This window comes from Aotus nancymaae, unplaced genomic scaffold (assembly GCF_030222135.1).
Source record: "Aotus nancymaae isolate 86718 unplaced genomic scaffold, 86718_ANA_hifiasm-v0.15.2.pri h1tg000006l, whole genome shotgun sequence".
In the NCBI taxonomy this organism is placed as follows: domain Eukaryota; kingdom Metazoa; phylum Chordata; class Mammalia; order Primates; family Aotidae; genus Aotus; species Aotus nancymaae.
Genome location: NW_026988417.1, coordinates 68,500,418 through 68,524,560, shown reverse-complemented (window position 1 = coordinate 68,524,560; position 24,143 = coordinate 68,500,418). Strand labels below are relative to the sequence as shown.

At 38.8% G+C, this 24,143-nt stretch overlaps 1 protein-coding gene across 4 annotated transcripts; it reads right to left on the bottom strand.

Moving 5' to 3' along the window:
* Nucleotides 1-2,451: 2,451 nt before the first annotated feature.
* Nucleotides 2,452-24,122, bottom strand: THAP6 (THAP domain containing 6). Of its 4 annotated transcripts, none has more exons than XM_064367913.1 (5): nucleotides 24,021-24,122; nucleotides 22,995-23,094; nucleotides 21,284-21,491; nucleotides 15,407-15,532; nucleotides 2,452-3,295 (listed from the first exon to the last, which is right to left on the bottom strand). In XM_064367913.1, the coding sequence occupies exons 2-5, from the start codon at nucleotides 23,072-23,074 to the stop codon at nucleotides 3,089-3,091; spliced, it is 621 nt and encodes a 206-aa protein (XP_064223983.1). In that variant the 5' UTR covers nucleotides 23,075-23,094; nucleotides 24,021-24,122; the 3' UTR covers nucleotides 2,452-3,088. The 4 variants fall into 4 exon arrangements, with proteins under 4 accessions (XP_064223983.1, XP_012302411.1, XP_012302414.1 ...); XM_012446988.2 differs by lacking the exon at nucleotides 2,452-3,295 and adding an exon at nucleotides 6,392-9,993 and having other exon boundaries at nucleotides 24,021-24,121; XM_012446991.2 differs by lacking the exons at nucleotides 2,452-3,295; nucleotides 22,995-23,094 and adding an exon at nucleotides 6,392-9,993 and having other exon boundaries at nucleotides 24,021-24,116.
* Between the last annotated feature and the right edge of the window lie 21 nt (nucleotides 24,123-24,143).

Below are 24,143 nucleotides of genomic sequence, written 5' to 3'. Positions count from 1 at the left end.
ACTTATGTTCTATTTTGTTTTTTTGAAGCTCCATTGATTTCATAGTCTCAGCACCTTTAATTGCCACAGACACTGCTATATTGCCCACTTATCTGTATTTGTGTCGTATACTTGTAAGTCCCTGTCGGTTGTGAATGCCTTCATCTTATTCCTGTTTGTATCCCTCACACTAGTGGATGGGGCTTTGAAAGCAGTATATGTGATGGGTTTTTACATTAAATATGTTAGTCTGTAAACTTCTTTATGTACCTGAGAAGACAGATATCAAATGACAGAGTCAAACACTTAAACTTTAAGATGCTGTGGTATAAATCTACTGAGGCATGTGTGTTGTCCAGTAAAGTAGTGCACAGTGAGGAGAAAGGCATTAGGCTGAATTAAAGAGCCCATTATCTTGAGATACATGGCTGCTCCCTGATATCCCTGGATCATGGCTTTTGGAACTTCATACTAGCATGTAATCTCCTGGAAGACAGGGAGTGGATCTCTGTTGTTTCTCCAATGCCTAGCATATTCCCTGGCATCCAGTTCCCGGCTCCTGAAAAATATGTGTGGAAATGTTGAATGTGCTAGGTTCTCAGCATTTCTTCCTCAACTGCTGTTACTAGTGCTCATCATGGGCCCTCTTGTGGTTCTTAGATTACAGATTGTATGTCTTCTGCGCCTGGGTTTCCTGGTCCTCATCTAACGTTTTCTTCTTTTGTTTCAATCTCTGTGAGTTCCTGCTCTGCAGCAGGCACAATTCTATGATCAAGCACAGCTGGCAGGAAGGTGAGGGATGTGGCAGCAGGGGACAGTTGTTTATCCTGAGCATGTTCTCCAAAGGGAGCTGTGACAGTTGTTCAACTATTAAATGAAGTTTGAGGCAGCAATGTGAAAGTAAAATCATGAGACCTATGAAGAGGGTAGTAACAAGTGTCATCAATGGCTCAGGCCCAGGCTTGCCTTTAGGTTTTAGACACCTGGCTTCCCTCTCCCCATTAGTCCAGTGGAAGAGCCAATTATACCTCTCATCTTCCCAGGGATAGAATATTTTTTTTCTCTTGGTCAGAGAATCAGACCCTCTAGAAGTAGAATTTATCTTCTAGGTACAAGCCAGGCTTCCCTGGCCCACTCCAATAACATTCTTATGTTCCTGTTTCTTTTCACAATATCGAGACTGTAAAACACAGGGATTCCTAGTTCAGCTCATCTTTATGTTTTTGAGAACCTTGACTCCTACAATCTGGGTCATGTATGTAATTTCCTGTTTTGGGGCACTACATGTGCATGTCCAGAGTCCTTTGCTAGTGGAATATGAAAATTTTTTGAGTGTTTCAGGATCTTTTTTAATGCTGTCTCCTAAACTGGGGCTGTCTATTCATGTGCCAAGCCCTACCTGGCTCATCATAACAAGCCAGAACAAGAACCAATCTTTTCTTTTCTTTTTTCTTTCTTTCTTTCTTTTTTTTTTTTTTTTGAGATGGAGTTTCGCTCTTGTTGCCCAGGCTGGAGTGCAATGGTGTGATCTTGGCTCACCGCAACCTCTGCTTCCTGGGTTCAAGCAACATTCCTGCCTCAGCTTCCCGAGTAGATGAGGTTATAAGCATGTGCCACCATACCCAGCTAATTTTGTATTTTTAGTAGAGATGGGGTTTCTCCATGCTGGTCACGAACTCCTGACTTCAGGTGATCTGCCCACCTTGGCCTCCCAAAGTGCTGGGATTACAGGTGTGAGCCACCATGCCTCGCCTGGGCTTTGCTTTTCAATCCAGTCTCACAATCCCCGCCTTTTAATTGGGATTTTTAGATCACTTGTGTTTAATGTAATTATTGATATATGCATTTTAGAAAAACCCCTCTGGAGATAGACTGGAGATATGGAGACCAAAGAATCCCTTGCTGTAATCAAGTTAAGAAATAACAGCTTAAACCAAGGAAATGGTCCTTGAGATGGAGTGGGAAAGGGGCTGTATCTGAGAGATGTTAAGGATATATCATCAATAGAAGTGGAGCTAGGACAGAGAGATTTGTCAGTTATGATGCAGGTACCCAGATGGATTGCAATGTACAGAAATGTATTTTTTTTTTTTTGAGACGGAGTTTCGCTCTTGTTACCCAGGCTGGAGTGCAATGGCGTGATCTTGGCTCACCGCAACCTCCGCCTCCTGGGTTCAAGCAATTCTCCTGCATCAGCCTCCTGAGTAGCTGGGATTACAGGTGCGCGCCACCATGCCCAGCTACTTTTTTGTATTTTTAGTAGAGACGGGATTTCACCATGTTGACCAGGATGGTCTCAATCTCTTGACCTCGTGATCCACCCGCCTCGGCCTCCCAAAGTGCTGGGATTACAGGTGTGAGCCACCGTACCTGGCCAGAAATGTATTGTTTTAAATATCAGATAGTTTTGCAGATTGCCTGGTATTATATTAGCTCATGTTTGATTTTCCATCTTTACCTAGTTTATGTTGAATCTAATGCAGAAGGTACTAGTACTAAGTAAGCACCACAGTAAGTTAACATATTATATTATTATATTAACTATGGTTAATACCATAGTAAGTCTCCAACATACAACAAATCTTTGGGGAAATGCATCTTTTCATAACTAGAGGGACCTGCTAGAGCAATTGCATTCTGAAGTTGGTTGACATATCACTAATTCTTCATTACTGAGAGCATTAGATTACAGAGTAACTCTCGTTAGAGCAGAATAGAGAGAAGTGAGTGCTAGGGAGTTCAAGAAGACAATGGGCACTCTGAGGTACAGAACTCCCTTCAGGAACAAAGGACTTATTCCTCCAGCTACTGGGAGTGCTCCTGGCAGAAAGAACTCAGCCTTCTTTAGAAATTGCTTTAGTTGAACTGCTTTGCTGGATGACATGCCCTCTCCATGGGGCAGCCCTCATCTAACAACTGATGATACAAGGGTATAAAGACGTAGCTTCTGATATGGTTTGGCTCTGTGTCCCCACACAAACCTCATCTTGTAGCTCCCATAATTCCCACGTGTTGTGGGAGGAATCCAGTGGAGATGACTGAATCATGGGGGTAGGTCTTTTTGTGGCATTCTCATGATAATGAATGGGTCTCATGATATCCGATGGTTTTAAAACAACAAGAGTTTCTCTGCACAAGCTCTTTTTGCCTGCCACCATCCACGTAAGATGTGACTTGTTCCTCTTTGCCTTCCACCTGATTGTGAGGCCTTCCAAGCCACATGGAACTGTAAATCCACTAAACTTCTTTCTTTTGTAAATTGCCCAGTCTTGTCAGTGGTCTTCATGGCAGCCCCTTCCATCACAGGTCTGGAAGCCTAGGAGGAAAATATGGTCTCCTTGTCTCCAGTCTATCTCCAGAGGGGTTTTTCTAAATTGACTGCCCTGCTGGATTTTGGACTTTATCAGCATCATGAAAATGGACTAATACAGTAAATTGGTACTGAGAGTGGAGTGCTGCTGAAAAGATACCCGAAAAGGAAGCAACTTTGGAACTGGGTAACAGGCAGAGATTGCAACAGTTTAGAGGGCTCAGAAAAAGAGAGGAAAATGTGGGAAAGTTTGGAACTCCCTAGAGACTTGTTGAATGGCTTTGACCAAAATGCTGGTAATAATATGGACAGTGAAATCCAGGCTGAGGTATTCTCAGATGATGATGAGAAATTTCTTGGGAACTGGAGCAAAGGTGACTCTTGTTTTGTTTTAGTAAAGAGACTGGTGGCATTTTTCCCCTGCCCTAGAGATTTGTGGAACTTTGAACTTGAGAGAGATGATCTAGGGTATCTGGTGGAAGCAATTTCTAAGCAGCAAAGCATTCAAGAGGTGACTTGGGTACTGTTAAAGGGATTCAGGTTTATAAGGAAATGGAGAGCATAAAAGTTCAGAAAATTTGCAGCCCAACAATGCAACAGAAAAGAAAATCCCATTTTCTGAGGAGAAATTCAGGCGCTGCAGAAATTTGCATAAGTAGTGGGGAGCTGTTAATCCTCAAGACAATGGGGAAAATGTCTCCAGGGCATGCCAGCAGTCTTCATGGCAGCTCCTTCCATCACAGATCTGGAGGCCTAGGAGGAAAATATGGTTTTGTGGGCCATGCTTAGAATCCCTGTGTTATGTGCAGCCTAGGGACTTGATGCCCTGTGTCCTGGCCACTCCAGCTGTGGCTGAAAGGGACCAACATGGAGCTTGGGTCTTGGCTTCAGAGGGTGCAAGCCTCAAGCCTTGGCAACTTCCAAATGGTGTTGAGCCTTCAAGTGCACAGAAGTCAAGAACTAAGGTTTGGGCCTCTCTGCCTAGATTTCAGATGTATAGAAATGCCTGGATGCCCAGGAAGAAGTTTGTTGTAAGGGTGGGGACCTCATGGAGAACCTCTGCTAGGGCAGTGTAGAAGGGAAATGTGGGGTTGGAACCCCCACACAGATTCTCTACTGGGGCATCACCTACTGGAGCTGTGAGAAGAGGGCCACTGTCCTCCAGACCCTAGAATGGTAGGTCTACCGGCAGCTTGCACTGTGCACTTGGAAAAGCTGCAGACATTCAATGCCAGCCCATAAAGGCAGCCAGGAGGGAGGCTTTACCCTGCGAAGCCACAGGGATGGAGCTGCCCAGGACTATAGGAATCTACTTCTTGCATCAGCATGACCTGAATGTGAGACATGGAGTCAAAGGAGATAATTAATTTTGAAGTTTTTAAGATTTGACTGCCCTGTTGGATTTTGGACTTGCATGGGGCCTGTAGCCCCTTTGTTTTGGCCAATTTCTCCCATTTGAATGGCTGTATTTACCTAATGTCTGTACCTTACTGTATCTAAGAAGTAACTAACTTGCTTTTGATTTTACAGGCTCATAGGTGGAAGGGAGTTGCCCTGTCTTGCATAAGACTTTGGACTGTGGACTTTTGAGTTAATGCTGAAATGAACTGAGACCTTGGGGGACTGCTGGGAAGGCATGATTGGTTTCGAAATGTGAAGATAGGAGATTTGGGAGGGGCCAGGGATGGAATATAGTTTGGCTCTGTGTCCCCACTCAAATTTCATCTTGTAGCTCCCATAATTCCCATGTGTTATGGGAGGGACCCAGTGGGAGATGATTGAATCATGGGGGCAGGTCTCTCCTGTGCCATTCTGGTGATAGTGAATGGGTCTCATGAGATCTGATGGTTTTAAAAAAAATGGGAGTTTCTCTGCAGAAGCTCTTTTTGCCTGCCACCATTTCACCTAAGATGTGACTTGCTCCTCGTCTTCTGCCATGATTGTGAGGCCTCCCCAGCTATGAGGAACTGTAAGTCCATTAAACGTCTTTCTTTTGTAAACTGCCCAGTCTAGGGTATGTCTTTATCAGCAGTGTGAAAACGGACTAATATAGCTTCTTTGCCCTAACTCAGGACAAGTTTGAAAGGCCATCTGTGTTGAGGTCCCCAAGAGCACCCACAAGTTTGATGATTCACTAGAAGGACTCACAGAATTCAGCATATAGTTGTACTCAAGGCTATGATTATAGCAAAAGGATACAAAGAAGCAAAATCAGCTAAGGCAAAAGGCACATGGTACAAAGTCTAGAGGAAACCAGGTGTAGTTTCTGAGTTCTTCCTCAGTGTAATCACATAGGACACATTTAAGTCTTATAGCACTGAACTGTGACAATACAGACGCTCATTAAAGATTCAATGTCCAAGGTTTTATTTGGGGCTGGTCGAAGAGACCCGTTTACGTAACACATTGTCAAATCCAGACTCCCAGAAGGAAAGTAGGTATTTAGCCTAAACCACACTGTCGGTACAGTCTGGCACTGTGAGCTACTCTTATCAGTTAGGGAATGGTGGGAGCCCTCCCCAAATCCAAGTTCCTAGATGCCACTCAAGAACCAACCTTGCAACCTTGCAGGCCTTTCCGAGGATAGCAGTTTCATGCCTTTGTTAACTCATTTTTGTGTACTACCCCAGTTTCAGAGTTTCCTGTGGGGCTCACTAAGGTGCTACCTTTACAGACCTATAAGACAGACATGAGTGGTGGCCTCCACCATCTCTTTTCATTTAATTCACCATTCTGGTCCCTGCAAAATTTAGACAGATCCTGCAAGATGACAGTTGGACTAAGGAAAATTCAACCAACCAGTAGCCCTGATTATGGCTGCTGTGCCAGATGTGGCATCTTTGTTAGAAGAGATTAACATGGCTATGGGTAGATGCCATACAACCACTGATCTGGTGAGTGCCTGCTTTTCCGTCCCTGTTAAAGGATCAGAAACAGCTCACAATCACATGAAAAAAAAAAAACAAAAAACCACCAGTAAACATATGTGGTCTTGTTCCCAAGGCAATGTTAATGATGTTGCTTCTGTTATAATTGAAATAATCTAGACCAGACAGGCATTCTATGGAAAATCACTTAGTTCACTTTACTGATGGATTATGTTAATACAATGGGATGACTAGTTAATTGGAGGGCTTGATAAAGCATATGTGCTCCAGAGGGTGAGATAAAACTCATGAAATTCAGGGGCCTATAACATCAGTAAAATTTGCAGGGAGAAGTGTCCAGTGATTTCAGGCATGCTAAGACATCCCCTCTTAAGTAAGAGACAACTTATTACAATTTGCATGTTCCACTATGAATAAGAAAGCACAATGTTTGACAGGCCTCTTTGGGTTATAAAGGCAGTATATTTCACACCTAGGGATACTGCTTTCCTTTATATACTGGGTAACATCAAATCTGCTAGTTTTGAGTGAGGGCCAAAGCAGAAAAGGGCTCTATGGTAGGTCCATATTGTGCTGAAAGATGGCCTGCTATGTGGGCCATCTGAACTTGCAAACCCCGTATTAGAGTTGTATTGGTGGAGGGAAAAGATATGGAAGAAATTAGAGCAAAACCTCTATGTATACACTCTTCATATTTCTCTGCTCATTTTATTGAATAACTCAATGTATAAAACCACATAACACATTACTGGAGAAAATGTTTTATTTTTCAAATAAATAATGTAAAATAATGGATTTTCTATCTCAATTATTTCTGTAATAATTTTATCTTTTTATTAAAACTAAACTAAACACATATTTAAGACATTTCACCTTTTCTCAAATTACAGACTATGGTATAACTGTAATTATCACTAGCAACCGAAGTCTATTTCCAGAAATTTAAACTTGATACAGAGAATTCCACATATCAAGTGTTTCGTACCTGACTTGGTGCTGAGGTTGAACTGTTGTACTGTGTTCCTGGCTCTAGAGGCCACGCCTAGCTTTTAAAGCAAAGTGGAATGAACCCTTAGGTCAGCCTTGGCTGCCAGAGGACTTCTGGAGGGGGAAGACTTGGGTTTTGCTTTATACAGGACAGTTCTTTCCTGGGCTAGGCTGGAATCTCTGCGAATAGAGGACTGAGATGCATACTATGTTTAGGCATTTGTTTGGAGCAGCAGGGAGGACCCTATTTTTAATCTCAGATTTCTATCAGTAATTGTTTTCCTTTCAGAATAAAGAGAAAATGGGCAGCTTTGTGTCCTTAATGATACCAATATTTTGCCCATGATTATTTATTTCTCAGTTATACTAGGTCCAGTGAAAAAGAAGACAAGGGCTGAGTATACTATGAATATAAGTAGTAAAAGTGACTGTGGCAATTTTGATAGTGGCAGACTGGGATTTTACTCTTGGAAATGTCTTCTAGGCTTGGTATATTCTAAGCAGCCAGTAGACTGCTAAAATTCAGACATACTGTGTTTGGATCTACCCTCTTACTTTTCTCCATTGTCCACTGACTTACTTTAATTTATATACTTACAATAAGATAAGGGAAAAATAATCTCTGTTCAAAACATTTCCATAAAACCTAAGATCATACCCAAACTTTCCATTAGGGTATTCACTTATAAAGTCAAAATTAAGTAACTAAAATAAATAATGGGTAACTAATGAGAGTTTATTTTTTTAAGATGGAGTCTTGTTCTGTTTCTCAGGCTGGAGTGTAGTGGCATGATCTTGGCTCACTGCAACCTCTGCCTCCTGGATTCAAGCAATTCTCTTGCCCAGCCTCCTGAGTAGCTGGGATTACAGTCATGTGCCACCATGCCCGGGTAATTTTTTTTGTATTTTTAGTAGAGATGGGGTTTCACCATGTTGGCCAGGCTGGTTTTGAACTCCTGACCTCAAGTGATCTGCATGCCTCGGCCTCCCAAAGTGCCAAGATTACAGGCATGAGCCACTGTGCCTGGTCAGGGTTTTTTGTTTTTTTTTTTCCAGGTAGGAAAAAGATAAGGCCTCAGTGATTTCCTCTTAGCATAACACTGATCTTGCAGATGTGAGTTAAATCCCATTTACAGGGAAGGTTTGGAATCCTACGTAAAAGTGTAACATGCATTAAAACAGAAAATTCTTAAATACAAAAAATTCAAGTGACCATATCTTAACTAATATTAATGTAACACAAATAAAATTACAATAAACAAATAAGCACAAAATGCATTTCAATTTTTGTTACTCTGATGAAACAACTGATACTCACATTCTAACTGCTACAGCATGGACTTCTGAATGAGGTTCATGTATGTATACGTGCTTCTAAGTAGAATGTGGCTTTGGCAAATGGTTTTTATTCTAACCCACAGTATTTATGACTATAAGTTCAGTTGTCTTTGGTAAGGAATTATGAGAAAAGCTAAATTTATGACACTTGGATCAATTAGGAAATAACAACGAATTATTCTTTTGCATATTCGGTAAGAAGCTATTCTAAAGCTGCTGTTTTAATAACCCATTTCTCTAAATAAAATCCCTTGGACAATAATCTATTCCCCTAATTAAAATATTCTAATCCTTTCTCTCCAATTCCTATTTCAACTGTAAGAGCCACAATTATTATTTTTAGTGGTTTCTTTTATATTTTGTATTTTTAAAAAATGTCAGCAATACTACTTTAGATTTAAAATACAAAGCGGCATTGAAAGTATAGAGCTAGTGCTGGCATTCAGATTTTAGATATACCTTTATGATGAAATAGTCATGAAGCAAAGTGTTCAGACCTGTCAGAGCAACTAACCATTTACAAATCAGATTTATGACATTTTTTGTCTCATAAAGCTATTCTGGTTTACACCAAAGTGCTCCTAGTGAGGAGGAATGATGTATTGTACTGAAAACTGAGACTTCACGAGGGGTCTTCTTAAATTGGCTCTGAACAATTTTAAAAGCCAATAGATCTTCTCACCATGTGCTATTCTCAGAGTCAATACCACAGGAAGCCTTGTAAAAAGATCCTTTGGTATTACTGATAGCTAAAGCACCTTGGATTGAGTCCAAGATGGATATGTATTGTAAATGAATTGTGCTTTGTAGTAAAACGCATTTAAAGTAAAATTCAATGAACTTATCATAAAGCACATGTAAGTAAAGGTACTCCTTTGAAGCCAAAAATCTGATGTTGCTGGAGAAGTGTCAAATTTCTTCTACTATAGTTTAATGTGACTAATTTGACATCATTTCTTTAGCTCTGTGACATTTTCTTGAGAGTTTAACATCTTACAATAGTGACCCAGCACTGGTATAGGTCTATAAAAACATAATTGTCACAAGTCACACAAATACATAACTACCACAAATTTCTGCACACTTTCAAAAAAGTCTTTGGATAACAACTATAATGCATAATGCTCCAGAGAATCCAAAGCAGCACTTTAAATGATGGATATTATTTACTGATGGTAAATGAGATGTTCTAAAAATCTGTACCAGTGACAATTTTAGGTAGAACATGAAATTATTTCATGAAATATAGTCCCGTTCTATGCTCTCCTGACAACACTCCCAACAGAAAGCATCCAGTCTATTTGCTGTTTCTTGGCTGATCAGACATTCATCCTTTAATTCACTGATTGTCTTCCTCAGTGATTTCTGAAAACGTTTTTCTCGGTCTAAAACATTCCGTAGACTTTCCTTTGTATCCTCTAGCTCGGTGATCACATGATCTAATTTATGCTTAAGTTTCTTTGGACTGTCCATTACACTGTAGCTATGTTCCTAAAAACATAAACACCAAGTTACTAAATCAGACAGACATGTAGTTGGAAAAAAGCTCATAACTAAGCCTAAGCTGTTTCTTCATTTTTAATGCTTAGAGAACATCTCTAAGTTGGTGATATTTAGAGGTTTAAGGAACATAGGAAGAAGATGGGGCAGAAGCAAAATTTAGGGTGCTAAGGGCCGCCTTTTACTAAGGCCAGGCATATACAAGGTCTGCAGAATATTACAGATGGGAAGCACTTATCTCTATGAACATCATGACACTTGCAATGTGTCCTATAGCTTTTGTTCCTTCACTGTGGCGCTGGTAAGTTTAATTTTTACCTATCAAACAAATTTAAATTAAGTTTTTAACTGGATTACTTTATTGGATGGCTATTTCGTTTTATAAGGTATGACAGGAAAAGAGTACTGCAGCAGGTTCTCAGGCTGGGTGCTGGGGATTTAGAGAGGACTCTGGTCTTGGAATTTTTCAGAGACAACTCCTCTCAGTATTTATTATGGTTATGCTTAAATTTGCTAGATATGCTTTTTTTCCTTCTTCATTTGAAAATAGGAAACATAACACTGACATATTTTATAAAGGTATCATAAAATAATGTTGAAAAGTTATTATTTAATATTAAAATTAGTAACAGAGACTGGATTGACCTCTCCCTCAAAGAACCAACACAAGGCTTAAAAGACAGAAAAAAAAAACTTCTAGGATAATGGACATTTGGCAAGGATGGTAGCTATTGTGGACAGATGGGAAACAAAGAGGTGAAACCAAAGACTGCCCCAGCTAACTGCTTGAGAGGGTTTCTAGGCCTCAGGGCAAGGAGGGGAAACCCCGGCAGAGCTTAGCAGACTGAGTTAAGGAGGTAGTGCAAAACATCCAGGGATACCAAGGTGGCTACAGTTCACAGGACAAAGTACTAGACAGGTGAGAGCTGCACAGAAAAAAACTCAAGATCTTCAGAGGCTCCCCCTTGATGCCCCTGAGTATTCCACGGAGTAAGATGAGTACATGCACGTGAAAAACTACTCAAGACTTGAGGAAAGAACAAGAGATTAAGAGTGCCCTGTGCTCACAGGGCATAGGCACTATCCCCACTAGCCAGATTTGAAAATGTCAAGATTCATGGACGGTAAGTATACAAAAGGGTTTTGCCTGCATAGTGAATAATAAATAGCCCTATCTGTTCTAGTTCTGTCAAACAAAGTAAAACCTGAAAGGGTCAAACAGTTTCTAACTAACTGTACCCTAGAATAATGCTCAAGAAAACAGGATACAAAAATATCATGGCATGCAAAATTTACCAGGCATGCAAATAAGCAGGAAAGCATTAGTCATACTGAGATACATCAATCAATGGAAACCAAACCGGAACTGATACAAATGTTAGAATTAGCAGACAATTAAGAAAGTTATTAAAATTGTACTCCATATATTCAAAAAGTTAAGTACATGAAAGATAAAAAAATACTCTACTAGAATATCTACAGATAACTATAATGTGTGAGGTAAAAAATATACTGGCGAGAATGGCAATGTATTTTTTGAAATTTGACATTTCAGAAGAAAAGATTAGTGAATATACATTTACAGTAATAGGAACTATCCAGTATGGACTACAGAGAGAAAGGAGATAGAAAAAAAAATAAAGCGTCAGCAACCTGTTGCACAATTTCAGAGAGCCTAATATACATGTAATTAGAATTCCTATGGGAGAGGAAACATTGGGATAGAAAGAAATATTTAAAGAAATCATGGCAAAAATTTTTCCAAGTTTGACAAAAACTATAAACTGCTAAATAAAAAAGCTCAACAAAAAAATTTTTTTTTTGAGACAGAGTTTCACTCGTTACCCAGGCTGGAGTGCAATGGCACTATCTTGACTCACTGCAACTTCTGCCTCCTGGGTTCAAGCAATTCTCCTGCCTCAGGCTCCCTACTAGCTGGGATTACAGGTGCCTGCCACCACACCCAGCTAATTTTGTATTTTTAATAGAGATGAGGTTTCTCCATGTTGGTCAGGCTGGTCTCAAACTCCAAACCTCAGGTGATCTGCCCGCCTTGGCCTCCCAAAGTGCTGGGATTACAGGCATGAACCACCATGCCTGGCTAAAAGCTCAACAAATCTTATCTTAAGCACAAGAAACATGAAGAAAATGAAACCAAGGCATATCATCATCAGATTAGGCAAAAGCAGTAGAAAGAAAAAAATTCTTATCTAGCACAGTGGCTCATGCCTGGCCCAGCACTTTGGAAGGCTGAGGCAGGGGGACTGCCTAAGCTTAGGAGTTTGAGACCAGCCTGGACAACATGGGGAAATCTGGTCTCTGCAAAAACATACAAAAATTAGCCTGGTATGGTGGCAGATGCTGCTAAGTCCGCTACTCAGGAGGTTGAGGTGGGAGGATTGCTTGAGCCTGGGAGGCTGAGGCTGCAGTGAGTTGTGAATGTGCAGCTGCACTCCAGCCTGGGTGATGGAATAAAACCCTGTCTCCAAAAATAAATAAATAAATAAATAAATAAAAAGTTTAAAAAAAGAGAAAAACTCTTAAAAGCCAAGAAAAAATATATTAGGTACAGAGAATAAATCTGACAATTAAATTTTTCATCAGAAACGTGCATGTAAGAACACAGTAGGGCAACATTTTCAAAAGTACCAAAACCAACTGCCCCTCCCCCAAAACTGTTAACCTACAATTTGATACCTAGTGAAAATGTCTTTCAAAAGTGAAGAGCAAACTTTTTAAGAAATAGAAACATTGAAAGAATTCATCAATATAGGAAATTAACATTTTTATAGTTGCACTATAGGAAATGTTAAAATAAGTTATGTAGGCAAAATGATACCAGGTGGAAATACGGACTGACACAAAGGAATGAAAAGCCTTGGAAATGGCACCTACATGGATAATATCAGAATTTTTTTTCTTACTATCCAAATCTCTTTAAAGAATAACTTACTGTTTAAACAAAAATAATAACAATACGGTGTGGAGTCTATAGCATATGTAAAAGTGAAATGCATGACAGCAATAGCACAAAGATTGAGAAAGGAAAAATGAAAGTATATGACTATAAGATTTTTGCATATGAAGTGGAATAATATCACTTTAACATAGTCTATGATAAGTTAAAGATGCCATAAACCTAAACACAGGCACACAGGCCAATGGACCAGAAAAGAGAACCCAGAAACAAATCCACACACCTATAGTGAACTCATTTTCAACAAAGGTGCCAAGAACATCAACTAGGGAAAAGACTCTTCAATAAATGGTGCTGGATATCCAAATGCGGAAAAATGAAACTAGACCCCTATTTCTTACAATACACAAAAATCAAATCAAAATGGATTAAAGAATTAAATCTAAGACCTCAAACTATGAAACAACTGTAAGAAAACACTGGAGAAACTCTCCAGAACGCTGGTCTGGGCAAATATTTTTTTTTTTTTTCTTTTTTGAGACAGCTTCTCACTTTATTGCCCAAGCTGGAGTATAGGGGTGTGACCGAGCCCACTGCAGGCTTGATCTCCTGGGCTCAAGCGATCCTCCCACTCAGCCTCCTGAGTAGCTGGGACTATAGGCATATGCCACCACCCCCAGCTAATTTTTTTGTATTTTTGGTAAAGATGGGGTTTCACCATGTTTCCCAGGCTGGTCTCAAACTCCTGAGCTCAAGCGATCTACCCATCTTGGCCTCCCAAAGTGCTGGGATTACAGGAATGAGCCACCATGCCTGGCCTAAAGATTTCTTCAGTAATACCCCACAATTACAGGCAACCAAAGCAAAAATGGACGAATGGTATCACATCAAGTTAAAAAGCTTCCATACAGCAAAGAAAACAATCAACAAAGTGAAGAGAGAACTCACAGAATGGGACAAAATGTTTGCAAACTATCTATCCATCTGATGATGGATTGATAACCAGAATATATAAGGGGCTCAAAAAACTCAACAGGAAAGAAATCTAAAAATTTGATTAAACACTTGGCAAAACATCTGAATACACATTTCTCAAAATAAGACATACGAATGGTAAACAGGCATATGAAAAGGTACTTAACATCACTGATCATCAGAGAAATGCAAATCAAGTCTACAATGAGAAAATATCTCATGCCATTCAAAATGGCTTTTATCCCTAAAACAGGCAACAACAAATGCTGGCAAGGATGTGAAGAAAAAGGAACCCTGTACACTGTTGGGGTAAATTAGCACAACCACTATGGAGAATAGTTTGGAGGTTCCTCAAAAAAACTAAAATAGAGCTACTGTATGATCCAGCAATCCCACTGCTGGGTGTATACCCAAAACAAAGGACATCATTATATCAAAGGGATATCTGCACTCCCACGTTTGGTGCAGCTCTTTCACAATAGCTGGTATTTGGAAGCAACCTAAGTGTCCATCAACAGATGAATGGATAAAGAAAATGTGGCACTTAAGCACCATAGAGTACTATTGAGCCATTAAAAAAATGAAATTCAGGCATTTGCAACAACATGGATGGAACTGGAAGACATCATTATGTTAAGTAAAATAAGCCAGACACCGAAAGACAAACATTACATCTTCTCACTTATTTGCAGGATCTAAAAATCAAAACGAATTGAACCCACAGAGATAGGAGAGTAAAATGATGGTTATGAGAGGCTGGTAAGCCTGGTGGGGTGGGGGGAAGTGGGGGATGGTTAATGGGTAAAGAAATTTACTTAGGCAGACTGATTAAGATCTAGTATTTGATAGTACAAAAGGGTGACTATAGCCAACAATAATTTACTATATATTTAAAAATAACTAAATGTATAATTGGATTTTTTTGTAACATGAAGGATAAATGCTTAATGTGACAGATACCCTATTTACCCTGATGTGGTTATTATGCATTTTATACCTAAATATGTCTCATGTATCCTATAAATATACATACTTACTATGTACCCACAAAAATAAAAGATTATTATAAAGCTATATTAATCAAGATAGTAAAAGAGATCTACATTCCATGCTTGCCTCTAACATGAACAAGCAATGAGATGAATAAATAAATGAAAGCTTGAATACTCTGTATGTGTATGACTGAGAAAACTTAAAAAGAAATAGCTATTTTGTATTACATATTTCATATAGAAATTATAGCAGTTAAAGGGAAGAATTAATTATTTCCTTGGTAGAAATATCCTTGCAGAAGCTTTCTTCAATTAACTACATTACGTAACCAAAGGATTAACTACCTCTATTTTGCTGTTGCATATATATAAATTACAATGACCCTAGGAAGCAATATTATTTGTAGATATTACATATTAACCCCTAGATTTTGCTAGGATTCTGAAAAATTTGATTCCAATGGAGAGGACATATTCATCTTAAAAGTATTAACATGAGCTCAGTAAGTCATTTACTTACAAAAATGAACTGGGATTGGAATTCTTCAATACATGAGGAAGAACCAACAAGATGGTGATTGTAGTTAGTGGCTGGAAGGGTTTTGAGGCTGAAGTTTTTTCTACAATGAAGCTTTTCTCTTTTCCCCTGTTAAGAATAATTAATAACAATCATTGAGATATTTTTGTCCTTTCTTACATTTTTATTCCTTCTTAAACTTTTATAGTGAAGTTAATACCACATTTCTTTTCATGGAAATTGCTTTTAAAAGTCAGTAAATTCCATCAGATAATTTTAAAAGAACTTCCTGAAAACAACTCTTAAGCTTCATCTAAAAACACAAATTCTCCTTAAAAGGAAGAGTGTAGGAGGTTATACCCTACAAGCTATTAACACAGTAACAATAATTAAAATAGTATGCTCCTTTCTTAGGACTAGACAGAAAAACCTAGAAATAGATCATGTCTTTAGGATAAAGGTAGCATTCTAAATAAGTAGAGTAAGGCCACAAATCATGTAAGAATCAACTAATTAAGAAAAGCAGTTGTAACCTTTAATATAATAAAGCACAATGAAATTCCATGTACTGAAAATTTATGTAAAAAACAAGACCACTATACCATTTCCCCTTAACATTAAGAATTATGGGAGAGAGATCCAAGATGGCTGATCACTAGCAGCTCGGGCTCATAGTTCCCAGTGAAAGCACAGAGAACGAGAGGATGCCACACTTTCAGACGAATATTTGTTGCTCACGGACCAGGAGATTCCCAGCAGAGGAGCCCCACGTGTCGCCAGGGCGTCTCTTGTGGCCGGCGCGGCGGTTTTGCTGGTGCCTTAGCGTGCCAGTTTTTGGTGCAGAGTCCGGAGATTCCCGGGCAGAAAAGCACCATCAATCTTAACACCGCTATTTTGGCCGGCGCAGTGGATTGCTCAGATTTTGGTGCTAGGAATCAACAAGTTGGACGTCTGCTCAGAGACCTAGTTAGAAAGTCAGTAATTACAAAGACGATAGACAGATAAATATATAATGAAGGGAAGAAATCAGCGTAAAAAGGCAGAGAATACTCAAAATCAGAATGCCTCTCCCTCTACAGGGGATCGCAATTCCTCATCAGTAACGGAACAAGGCTTAATAGATTGCGAGTGTGTTCCAGTAACAGAAGCAGGTTTCAAAACGTGGGTGATAAGAAACTTCTGTGAATTAAAAGAACTTGTTCTAACCCAATGCAAAGAAACTAAGAACCTTGAAAAAAGGTTTGACGAAATGTTAACGAGAATGGACAATTTAGAGAGGAATATAAGTGAATTGATGGAGCTGAAAAACACAACACGAGAACTTCGCGAAGCATGCACAAGTTTAAACAGTCGAATTGATCAAGTAGAAGAAAGGATATCAGAAGTCAAGAACCAGCTCAGTGAAATGAAACGAGAAGACAAGATTGGAGAAAAAAGGATGAAAAGGAATGAGCAAAGTCTCCAGGAAATATGGGACTATGTGAAAAGACCTAATTTACGTTTGATAGGTGTACCTGAATGTGATGAAGAGAATGAATCCAAGTTGGAAAATACTCTTCAGGATATCATTCAGGAAAACTTTCCCAACCTGGCAAGGCAGGGTAATATTCAACTCCAGGTAATACAGAGAACACCACAAAGATATTCTTCAAGAAGACCAACCCCAAGGCACATAATTGCCAGATTTATTAGGGTTGAAATGAAGGAGAAAATACTAAGGGCAGCCAGAGAGAAAGGTCAGGTTACCCATAAAGGGAAACCTGTCAGACTGACAGCAGATCTCTCAGCAGAAACCCTACAAGCCAGAAAAGAGTGGGGACCAATATTTAACATCCTTAAAGAAAAGAACTTTCAACCCAGAATTTCCTATCTAGCCAAACTAAGCTTTATAATCGAAGGAAAAATTAAATCCTTTGCGAACAAACAAGTACCTAGAGAGTTCACCACCACCAGGCCTGCTTTACAAGAGCTTCTGAAAGAAGCTCTATACATATAAAGGAACAACCAATATCAGCCCTTCCAAAAATATATCAAAAAGAAAAGAACATTAACACAACAAAAAATTTACACTAACTAATGGGCAAAACAGCCAGCTAGCATCAAATGCCAGTATTAAAGTTATATATATTCTAATTGGATAAAAAGCCAAAACCCATTGGTATGCTGCATCCAGACCCATCTCACATGCAACGATACACAAAGACTCAAAACAAAGAGGAGGAAGATTTATCAACCAATCAGAGAGTAAAAATAAACAAATAAATAAAAAGCAGGAGATGCAATTCTCGCCTCTGATAAAGTAGACTTTAAAGCAACAAAGAGCAAAAGAGGCAAAGAAGGACATTACATAATGGCAAAAGGATCAATGTAACAAGAAGAGCTAACGATTTTATAGATCAACGAGACAGAAAATTAACAAGGACATTCAGGACTTGAACTCAGACCCGGAACAAGTAAACTCAATAAACATTTATAGAACTCTCCACTTCAAATACATAAAACATACATTACCATCTCACACCTATTCCATAAGTGACTACATAATTGGAAGTAAATCACTCCTCAGTAATCGCATAGCATTTCATAGGTTTAAATGAAATATTGGTTGGCTGCTCGTTTGTTATTTTCTTCCCTTATTCCTTCCTGTTTACATCAAGTATAATTATTGGTATAAAAGAGGTTTTCAATACCCATTACTAAACTGCATTCTAGCCTGGGCAAGAAAGCAATACTCCCATTCTCTCTCTCTCTTTCTCTTCTTTTTTCCTCCTCTTCTTTATTCTTTTTCTTTCTTTCAAAAAAAAAAAAAAAGAAACAAAACAAAACAAAACAAAACCACCAGGAGGTAGAAAAAATATAGAGAATATTTATATAATCTTAAGGTGTGGAAGCTAATCTCATATAACAAGAGAAAATACAGAATTGACTACATTTAAAAAAGCCTGAATTTCAAAGAATATAACAGAATAAACCCATGCCATAACCAGAATTGAAGAAAAACAATAAAAAATAACCAGGAAGGAATGTAGGAGAAAGGGGAGAAAAAAAAGGAACTGCAACGTAGATGGCAGTTATGATTCCTATCCTCAACAGCCAGTGTTTTTACAAAATAGCATAGAAAAAGATAATAGAAGGGGACCTGAATAAGTAACTCACAAAAGAATACAAATATCCAATAAACCCATGAAAAAATGTAGACATGCATGAGTATTCATAAATAGATTAAAACATTAGGATGCCATATTGCCCATCAATTTCAGCAAAGTTTACAAATGCAACTTATACCAAGGATTATACCAAGGGCAGGTAGACATTGTTATGCATAGCTAGTAGGGGGAGTAGATTGGTGCAAGCTTTCTAATGAGACTTTCTCTAATGAGACTTTGGAAGATCTTTATCAAAAGCAAATCTTTAAAAATGCATATAATCTTTGATCCAACCATTTTATTTGCAGGATTTAGTTCAAGGAAATAAGGATATGAGCCAGCTAGAATAGTGTTCATTTTAGTGCTGTTTAAAATAAGGAAAGGTAACAGCCTATACACATTATTAAAGATTGATTATATATACTATTGTTTATATGTAGGATCAACTGCTATATGGTCAGTAAAAATGGTCTATGAAACTGACACCACTAATGACTGTTAAGGTTATGGAATGAAAGGAACTCTTATATGCTGATAGTGGGACTATAAATTTGCGAAAGCACTCTGGAAAACTATGGCAATAATACTCAAGCTGAACATCCACATCGCCAGGACCTAGTAATTCCCACTTCTAATTGAAGCGTGTATATACCCTATAGAAATGTGTATATAAATGCACCAAAAGACATGCCCCAAAATGTTCAGAACTGCACAATTGCCCTAATGTGAAAACCACACCAACGTTTATCAATAGTAACATGAAGAAATTAGTTTATTTGTACAATGGAATACTATACAGCAAAGAAAATAAATGGACCAGTATCTCATGCTACAATGTGGATGACTCACACAAGATGTTGAGCTAAAGAAGCCAGAGTACATACTGTAGACAGAACTCCATTTACATAATTGACAGTGATACAAGTCAAGACAGTAGTTACTTTTGGGGGGTAGTGACTGGGAAAGCATGTGAGGGACGCTTCTGGGGCACTTATAATGTTTTATATCTTGGTCTGGGGGGGGTGACATGATTGTACTCACTTTTTGAAAACTCACTGATTTGTACACTTATAAATAAGTTTCTATAAATATGTTTTACTTCAATATAAAGTTTAGTTAAAAAAAGTGACAGTCGATATAGGTTTCTCTTAAACATGTGATCCATAGATCTGCAGCACAGAGTGGGATGCCTGTTAGAAAGTACACTCCAACTTACTGAATCAAATTCTCTGGAAGATGTAAGAGTCTGTATTTTAAACAAACTTGCTGGATAATCTTTATGTAGACTAAAGCATGAAAGCTAAGGTTGTAGGAAAATATTTAATGTCATGGAGAGTAGTAATTAATAGTGGACTCTGAAGCCAAAATGCCTGGGATCAAATCTAGCCTCTGTCACTTAATAGAGGTGTGACCCTGGGGAAGGCATTCTAGCTCTCTGGGCCTCAGTGTTTTCAAGTGATAAAATGAAAATAATAATAGTACTTACCTCACATGGTTCTTTCCAATATTGAGTTAATAGATATGTAAAGTACTTGGAATAACACCTGGCACACAGTACACACTATGTTAAAAAACCCAATAAAGCAAATAAAGGAAAAGATATTGAGTGTAATTCTATTTCCAGAAGGTTATCTATATAAATACAGATGAATTTATATAAAGCATATATACAAATCATTACAAAGATACAGATCAAAGTGTTCAGAGTATTATCTATGGATTATGTGATTATTATCTTTATTTTTGCTCCTATCTTATTTTCCAAAATGAAAAATTTCTTATAAGGAAATCAGTATTTTTTGAAAGTAAGTTATGGCTTATTTGATTTATTATACCCATATTTTTTAAGTTAAGGTGCTCTTAACATTATAGCTAGATGACACCTTGGTAGTAGGAAAAAAACAAAAGCTCTAGAGCAACTTTCCCAAGATACTGTATATTTATTAGTATAAAAGAAAGTGAGGCATTCTCTACTTGATCACTCAGGTTCTACAAAATGACCAACTGCAGAAAGTGAGCAGGACTGCATGAGAGCAGGTATACTTCTGGCTACTTCTCTTGTTTTTAGCTGCCAGGAAGGAGATCCCTTTCAACGGAGGCTCTCCTTGAATTTTCCACCTTGGATAAATCAATCAGTCTATAGGTTCTAGAAATTCACTTTCAGGTATATAAAGTCAAGAGAACTACTGAGGGTGAGGCAGCCAACCCATGGGAGTATTACTGAGAATTCAATTAGCGTTTACTTATTCAACTGTTCTACTTTCTTTTCCTGACTTTTTCTTCTCCTGTTCTTACCTCTCTTTTTTGGTTTTCTTCCTTTTGATCCTACCTAGACTTTAAGCTTGCATGTATGTGGCTCTTACAAGTACTTTAGTCCTGTTAGTGGTTCTGCTCTTGACTTCTGTCCCAGTGTTAAGAACTGCCAACTTGGAACGTCAGTTTTACATTCTTATGTTAACTTCCATTTTTAGACAAAAATCTTGAGTTATGCTAATTCCTAAAGTCAGTCCACTTCACCAAACCTTAGTAATGTACAAATATTTATGAGTGGTTACTGGTAAAATACTCCTACTATGCATTACAAAAGTTGAAGATGCAGTCTACAAATTTAAAAACTTCAAGAATGGACTTCAAATGAATAAGCAGACAATAAAAATGTTAGCAAGAGTGGTGAAGGTTCTTCAATAGTATAAAAAGTGAGCAATGATGGTAAGCAGTATTCTCATAAACAAACCTGTAGGTGATATGGAGAATCAAAGATAGAAGGTATGACTCCAGGTTTCAGTTTAATGTTTGGAGCACTTCTGTCAAAATCTGTCTTCTTAAAGTGCCTCGAACACAACACATCTCCTTTTTTAGGCTCCCAAATACCGGCTGCATTCACATCAAGTCTTTTCATTGCTAATACCCATTTCCTTTTGATGTTTTCATCTGTGGGGAATCTAGGAAAAAATACAAAAAAATATTTTAAAATCAAATGCTATTAATATATAGTTGAATTAAAGCTGTCATACAATTGTAACTAAATTGATTTGTTAACTGTTTTTTTTTTTTGAGACAGAGTCGCACTCTGTCACCCAGGCTGGAGTGCAGTGGCTTGATCTTGGCTCACTGCAACCTCTACCACCCAGGTTCAAGTAGTTCTCCTGGCTCAGCCTCCCAAGTAGCTGGGATTACAGGCACAGGCCACCACACCCAGCTAGTTTTTGTATTTTTAGTAGAAGTGGGGTTTTACTGTGTTGGCCAGGCTGGTCTCGAACTTCTGACCTCAAGTGATCCACCCGCTTCAGCCTCCCAAAGTGCTGGGATTACAGGTGTGAGCCACTGTTATTAGTCTCGAGAATTACAGTATTTAGGAAACCATCATTCATGCTTTTGTAACTTTCAGTTTTAATATTCAGATTTTTGTGCCAATCATGCTGCAGATACATGGCCCTCATTTCAATTTTTGTCATATTATAAGAAAGAAAAGTTTCAGTAGATATTAGCATCTTATAGTAAGATCCACAATTGAAGGTATTTATTCATCTATAGATGATAAAAGAATTATCACTTAGGCCTTTTCCTATCTGAAATGATACCCAGAATTCGATAAAAAGGGCCCATTGTAATTCCATTCCTCTGTCAGCACCAGATTGCTTGGTACAGCATACACAGCAGGTCTACAGATGCCCAGTGAAAGAATACAGAGAATAGCTGCAGAGTATGGAGTTCTGGAGATCAGAGCTATTTTGAGAGATTTGAAGGCCAATAGCCATATCTTACTCAATTTTCAAGCTGATTCAAATTTTTCTGAAATAAGGTAGGTAATATATGCTCATTTTTGATTTCCTTATATCTAACAAAGTAGCTAGGAGATATTTCTCTAACACATAGCACAGTGCCTGGCACAAAAGCAGCAAAATAAACCTTTAGCAAGTGAACGATTATTAGATCTTATTACTCCTTCACTTACTCTTTCATGGCTTTCAGGAGAATGGCTAAAATATGAAACTAAAATCATCTTGATTTATTTGCAACACAGATAAAGATCCCTTGGTCTGAACTTGTAATTTATGTTTTTTCCTACGACCTATGCTTGATCTATTTCTAATTAGAAAGAGCAATATATCTTCACAAAGCTCCTTCATTCACACTGTAAACTACATGAAAACAACATTAAATTTCTTTGGTTGTATGACAAAATACAAAGTAATAATATTAGCAAAAGTGAGCCTTCTGGTATTTTTTTGTAAACCAGCCTCTGACACCTTGGCAGGTATCTTAAAACGTTTAAACTAAATTATAAACATGTAGAGGTATTACGATGTCACTTCAAATTTAACAAAAAGGGTATTTAAAAAGGATTTGGGAACTAAAGTTCAAAACTGAAGACTTAAGTAGAACTGTCTTTTGCTTTTTATAACATGGCCAAAGTATTTGGCTTAACTACAGCAAAATCTTACACGTGAAATGTCAGTCCTTTTAACTTCGAATTTGGCAAACAGCGAGAAGCACATCCAATGGCGGAGCAGCATTTCACCATTTTAGCAACTCATAACAGAACTGAAAGAAAATTAGAATGTTAAGAGTCAGTAACTGGAAAGCTGAAAGGGACATTTTCCCTTTCCCAGCGTTTTAGGAAACATGAAATCAGGTTAGAAAGCTAAAGACAAATAGCTTCTTCTAACACCTGCAGCTTTGCTTAGAACATTTTCCAGCGTCTTGGCTCTTTAACAAGGTGAAACATATTTAGCTACGTACCCTGAGGCATCTGATTTCCATTTTGTCGGCCTGTACACTTCTCTTCTACCTTCTAATGGGTACCATGTTCTCTATGCCATAAAGCCTTTTGCACACTAACTCCTACTCATCTTTCAGCCCTCAGCTTGCATCGCTTCCCCAAGGAAACCTTCCCTGACTCTTGACACCCAGATTAAGTCAGAGCTCCTCTAATATTAGCTCTCACAGGACACACACTTCTTCTTCCTAGCACTTCTCCAAATTGTAACTACATTTATTGCAGTGACTGCTCTTATTAATGTCTTCCTCCTCCAGTGGTCTTGTTAGTTCCATGAGGGCATGGTGGAGTGTGTCTATTTTTTCTCACTTTTTGTCCTCACGGTTTAGCTGGTGATTGGCAATAGTGAATGTTGGTACATACTTTGAATGAACAGCAAGTAAACGGGAAAGGGAGGAAGCAAGGGGCACTTCGAGGTGCTAGCGAGTGCCCTGGCGTCCAAGAGCGGCGCGCGGGACCCGCGGAGCCCAGGGCCCGGGCCGAGCTCCGCCCCTTTCTCCAGGCTCCCCGCCACCCGGGAGAGAGGGAGGGGCCGCCCTGTCAGAGGTAACGATGCGCCCCGAGAGCGTCCATTCCTCAGGGGCCAACCAGCGTCTCCGCGCCGCTGCAGCCCACCTCGCGCCGAACCACGCCCTGAGATTTCGGCGGGTAGCGATGGGGGAAAAAGAAGAGGCAACCTAAGAGTTATTACCGTTAGCAGCGAAGATTGCGACTAACGTCAACGTCGGAGACTGCGACTAACGTCAACGTCGGAGACTGCGTCTGCCTTCGCTTCCGCCTCGTAGTCTCGGGAACCGGAAATCCGTCTGCCCCG

Coding starts and splice junctions, on each gene's coding strand:
- THAP6 (XM_012446988.2), bottom strand. CDS start 23,074: ATGGTGAAATGCTGCTCCGCCATTGGATGTGCTTCTCGCTGTTTGCCA. Junction 21,492..22,994: donor AAAGGACTGACATTTCACGT/GTAAGATTTTGC, acceptor ATTTTTTCCTAG/ATTCCCCACAGATGAAAACA. Junction 9,994..15,406: donor TCCAATCCCAGTTCATTTTT/GTAAGTAAATGA, acceptor TTATGTTTTTAG/GAACATAGCTACAGTGTAAT.